The sequence below is a fragment of the Lathyrus oleraceus genome, chromosome 1 (genome assembly GCF_024323335.1).
Source record: "Lathyrus oleraceus cultivar Zhongwan6 chromosome 1, CAAS_Psat_ZW6_1.0, whole genome shotgun sequence".
NCBI classification, from domain to species: Eukaryota; Viridiplantae; Streptophyta; class Magnoliopsida; order Fabales; family Fabaceae; genus Lathyrus; species Lathyrus oleraceus.
The window spans coordinates 417,187,548-417,193,023 of record NC_066579.1 but is presented as its reverse complement, the minus strand read 5'-3'; the positions used below and the strand labels follow the sequence as shown (position 1 = coordinate 417,193,023).

The window sequence follows — 5,476 nt, the reverse complement described above, 5'->3', positions numbered from 1 at the left end:
CTACCTCATGCGTAGAAAATAGCTCAGAATTATCGAAACAATAGCAAATCAAACTTTTGTAAAGCTCTATATAAATCTCTTAAACTATTGCCCAAACTTCTAGTAATTCACCTGCTTTTGGCATTCAAATGATATCTAAACTAACATAAATTGTGACTGATCAGTAAGGTTTCCTGAACCAGTCAGGACCACATTGTTGATTGGTAAAAGGCACCATCAACTCAGTGAATTTTTTACATCTGTAAATCATTTGAAAGTAATCTTAAAAGATATCTAAAGAATCCACCTTCTCATCATCGGGAGTGAGCTTAGCTAGTCGAGGCCCTTTTATTCCTACCTCTTGGTTAGGAGGCACTCTACTCTTGAAAGAGGAATCTAAAGTGGCATTCATCCATAATTTCAGGAGCCAAATAGGTCTACCTATTTGGAGGCTGTTAGGACTATCTGGTCTTACCATGTCAGCGACATCCAACGCCAATGATTCATAAAGTCCCATGAGTAGTAATATGCTTAAGCAGATATTTCTTCCCTCATGAATCGGGGTGGCAAGGGGCACATATTTCTTGCCATATGAAACAGATCAATTGTAGAATACGTACCTCGACAGCCAATAAGTTAGGAAGTAATATGTTCGTGTGTAGAAATGTGATATTTTGTCTTTCGATGATCTTCGGTGAAAGAACCATAAGCTATCCTAGAGAAGGTGGAGGCAGGATCAGTTCTTGTTGCCTTTGCAGGGTTGAAATCCATCCCAGTTGGTCGAAGACAAACTATAGCAACTATATCAAATAAAGTGGGAGATATCATTCCATAAAGTAGTTGAAAAGTGTTTGTGGAAGTATCCCAGAAACACATAGACGAAACAAGCATGTGGGGATTATAGGTAAGGCCCACTCTGGACAACTGGATTAGGTCATAGATCCCAAAATCCTTCAAAAAATGCTCCTTCCTCTATCAACCATATTCAACTATTTAATGTACTTAACATCTTCAATTGGAGGAGAGGAACGGAAAACCCGGTTTTTGAAGAAGTTAAACATGAAGGATTCATCAATTAACATCAATGGTTCACACCTATGATAGACGTGGAAGAAATCCTGAAGCAGTTGGGATTTCCTAATATATTTGGATAAAATACCCATAAATGCATGCACCTTACCAATAAGGATGTAAGGGATGAATGTGGAGTGATACCAAACTTGTTTTCCCTCTGCTTCCATGGGAGGTTCTAGTACATAAGCACGATCATTGACGAATATGGGAAGCTCAATATCATATGTGAAGCCTACACGATGTTTTTAAGGAAGCACCATTGAAAGGTATGGGTTTTTTTAGTAAGAACTTAAGGAGGAAGAAAGCAAAAGCTAGGGCTTTCCCTATTTCCTGGAAGACGTGCTTGGATACATTTGGTGAACATACTATTCATTGCAAAGAACTTTCAGAATTCAAATATCGACATGAATTTGTTAGGGATGTCCTATTTCATATTTTTAGGTGTACATGGGTATCTGTGAAGAAAGAGACGATTGCAGATTTCTTGACTGACCCACAAGAGGGAAGATCGATTCTTAGGCTAGAAGATATTCTGGTGTATGCGTGGGTAGGAGAGAATCATGCATGTGTAGACTTGATTGGAGTTTCCCCACTAGTGGGACTGAGGACTAGAGGTTTTACTATGTGATAAACAACTTTCAAAGCCGCTTCTTGTAAAGTGGCCAAGCATGAGAAATCATGTGTCGACAATCAACATGTTTTCAAATCATTTGCCTTTGACACTTTTGATTTTCTAGCACTAGAAACAGTGGATATTTTACAAATAGTGCAAATGCTCGTGCATAACAAAGTTCTATCACCTAGGATAATGAATATAATTTTTAAGAAGATTGATTTTTCCAACCAAAAAGTGGTTGCAGCGCAACTTGTTGCCTATTTGCCTGTTATTTTTGTATAATCTTGATTATATATATATATATATATATATATATATATATATATATATATATATATATATATATATATATATATATATATATATATAAATTAAAATTCAAAAAATTAAAAGACCAAAATTTTATTATTGAGAAGAAAGTGAAATTAGTCAAAAACAAATTAATTTCTATACAAGCACATGTCCACAAATATAAAAATAAAAGGATCAATGATTTTGAAAGAATAATCATAATTGAGTCAAAGAATGGTTGTTAGATAAATAAATAAAAAAACTAAAAACAATACTTAGAAAAGCTTGCTAGCAAATTCATCTACTGTAGTCCCCTCAACACGGGAATAAGCTGATTTTCTGCCAAGATCTCTCAATTGTGACAAACTTCTTCCCAATTTCAAAGCCAATTTAATTTCAAACAACTCCCCATTCTCTCTTTGTTCTTCATCTTCTTCTAATATATTCTCTTGAATTGAATTTTCCATCATTTGAAAGAATCCACCACAGTTTCTATACATCTCAGAAACCATCCCAACCTGTCCACCATGCTCAAAGGAATTAACAGCTGTAGCCAATGCTCCAGCCATAACAGGTACTATTGATGTCCACGAACCTTGGCCAACAAAAGTGGACCCCACAGCTGCAACTCCAGTTAGTAAAGGCCCTGCAATTGCCAATGTTTTGTTAACCTTCAACACCAAGTTTCCTAATCTTTCGTAATCTTCCATGTCTTTTCTCTTCATAACTTGTAACACATCTTTTACTTCACTTTCTAACCCTTCATTCCATCCATTTTTCTTCCACCCTTTTTGTTTTCTTTCATCATTTTGCTTGTTGCTTCTTCTCGGCGAGTTTTTTGCAGGCCACCAATTCGCAGGTTCATATTTCTGAGGGAACTTTTCAATCATAACTCCTAACAAAGGAAGTGGATAAGCTCGGTCTAGTGCTAAAACTTTTTTAATTGTATCCTTTATATACTTCTCTGTGGGATTGCCTAATGCAATTGTGGTTTCGATGTGAGACTTAAGCTCTTTGAACAATCTTGTTGCGTTTCTTTGTTCTTCAGCAAGTTGTGAAGGTTGGATTTTGTTCATGATGACTAACATACCGGTTGAAGCGGAGAACAAAAGCGCGGAAGATAATTTGAGGGCTAGAAGGGGCGCGTCAGAGCTGCTTATGGCTGCGATAGCTGCCATGGCGGAGGCGGTGAGAGTGATCATGTTGATGGAGTTTAATAGAAGGGTGTTCCAGTTATTGCGTTGTTCGGCGATGTTTTGATGCATTTCTATTCTGTCGGATACGGATTCAAGAATTGCATAGAGTTGAGTAATGGTTTTAGTTTTGGATGATGGAGAAAGGGAGGATTTATTGGACGAATAATGATCATTTTGTTGGATGATTGTGTGTGTGAGTTGACCGTTTAATTCCTCAAATAACTTTCTGCTCGGGCGTGTTTTTGGGTCAATGGAAATGATTTTAGAAAGTTTTGGGACATGGAAAGAGGATTTGATGATTGTTTGTGAAGAAGAAAGAACAGATGAAACTTTTAAAGAAGCCATGAGAAAGAACAGATGATTGTTATCTGATCAAAGTTAGATAGATGTTTGTTGTGGTTGTTATTAGTGTTGAAGATGTTGTTGTGGGTTGTAATAAATAGTACTAGTAGCAGGTAATAATGTGTGAACAAGAAGAGAATTGGTCAGGTAGGGAAAGTGTTGAATGGTGCTTCTAGTTGACTTTTCTCTTTGTGATTTGATTTTTCATTTAAATAAATTCAACCTTTACTGTTGTTCAAACAGTTTCATCTTGCACTCGGTCGTTTCCTTTGGATACGCTGTTCTAAATTACGAGGCAGTTCTTGTTAACCGTGAGACCAAAATTCAAAGGCTTTTCGTTAGTGGTTGGTGTTTTTTTGAGTAAAACAATACCTACTTGTTTACCATGGTTTATTGTTATCATTGTTGACCAACATGTCAAATATACTAATGTATGGTTTACATGACAACGGCTCATACGTTATTCAATATATTAAATCTCACGAAGATGCTGACATTTTTCTTTTCAGTTTAATCGTGCAAATGTAATCTATTTTCTATCTCTCTCTCTCTAAGTTTGTCAAATCTAACTAATTTTCATTTTATTTCATCTTCATAATATATAAAACCAACTTAGATTAAAAGATATTTTTTCTATAAAAAGTACAATTGGATTCCTCATATTAAAGTTTACTTTTTGTGTTTCTGGTGGTGAGTCCAACCGTTTAGGAAGACAATTTAAATAACATAAATTATTTATTCGAAATAAGAATAGGTGGACCCTCGTCAAAAAGTCGTACGCCGGATTCAAATTACTTCCTCATCATCAACTGTCATATCTAATAAGACAATTTCATGCACCTCACGCCAAGTTGAACAAGAGTGGTTTTAACCGCTCGTTGTATATAAGCTCCCCCATATGCCATAAACAAGTATTCATTCATTTATTTTTGTAAAGTTACATCTATGTGATCTCATTAACTTAGGTATTGGACTGCTAATCTTGCAGGTACATTATCGCTCCACCGCGTCAGAGACTAGCATCACTTCACTGAAAGAACTTTTCCCATTCACATTACCAATCTTTTGTTCCACGCTGGAATAATGGTGTCGTTTGTAATAAAGCCAACAATTGCATTACCAATCTTGCAGTCTCATGTTGAGTATATGTACAACTATTGCACAAAACTAACAAAACTAACAAGAATGGGGTGAGAATACACCTTACAAATGTTAATAGTGAAAATCAATAGCAGGATGGTAAACAACAACAATCTCAAGTATATTAATCACACAAAACACAATCACAATTCAAAATAAATCATGATCATCAAGCAGTCATTGAGATCGATATTTGGAATTTCCCATTATTACTATATTGACAGATTAGTACACTTGCTAATTTATCAATCAATTTCTTCAACTAAATTCACCATCCATCTTACTTGACGTGCACAATGAGAGACAAAAATGTACTCAGTCTCACATGATGGCAACGCTGCTACTAGTTATTTTCTTGAGCTCCAAGCAACTGGTGCACCACCTGACATAAACACATAACCACTTGTGAATTTTCTATCCTCGACATCACCACACCAACTTGAGTTAGTGTATCCCATAAGTTTGCATTCTTTCCCTTCATCTACTGCAGGAAATAAAATTCCATAGTCGAGAGTTCCTTCGAGATACCTTAGTATCCTATTTGTGGCTACAAGGTGTGATACCTTTGACCTTTACATGAATCTACTCACCATACACACGTTGTATTCCAGATCAAGCCTTGTGTGACAAAGGTATCTTAATGATCCAATGAGTCTTATGTATTGAGTTAGATCAGCATCATCTTCATCTGAGTCCTTCGACTGTTGCAGTCTTGGCTCAGTAGGTGTTGAAGTTTCATTGTAGTTTTCCATCTCAAATCTTTTGAGTATCTCACTTGCATATCTTCTTTGATGTATCATCAGGCCTATACTACTCTCGTTGAATTCAATGCCAAGGA

At 36.0% G+C, this 5,476-nt stretch overlaps 1 protein-coding gene across 1 annotated transcript; it reads right to left on the bottom strand.

Annotated features, from left to right (window-relative positions):
- Nucleotides 1-2,055: 2,055 nt before the first annotated feature.
- On the bottom strand, nucleotides 2,056-3,649 carry LOC127077873 (probable F-box protein At4g22030). Its single transcript, XM_051018745.1, has one exon. It carries the CDS (start codon nucleotides 3,499-3,501, stop codon nucleotides 2,236-2,238), a length of 1,266 nt encoding a protein of 421 aa, XP_050874702.1. The 5' UTR covers nucleotides 3,502-3,649; the 3' UTR covers nucleotides 2,056-2,235.
- Nucleotides 3,650-5,476: the final 1,827 nt, after the last annotated feature.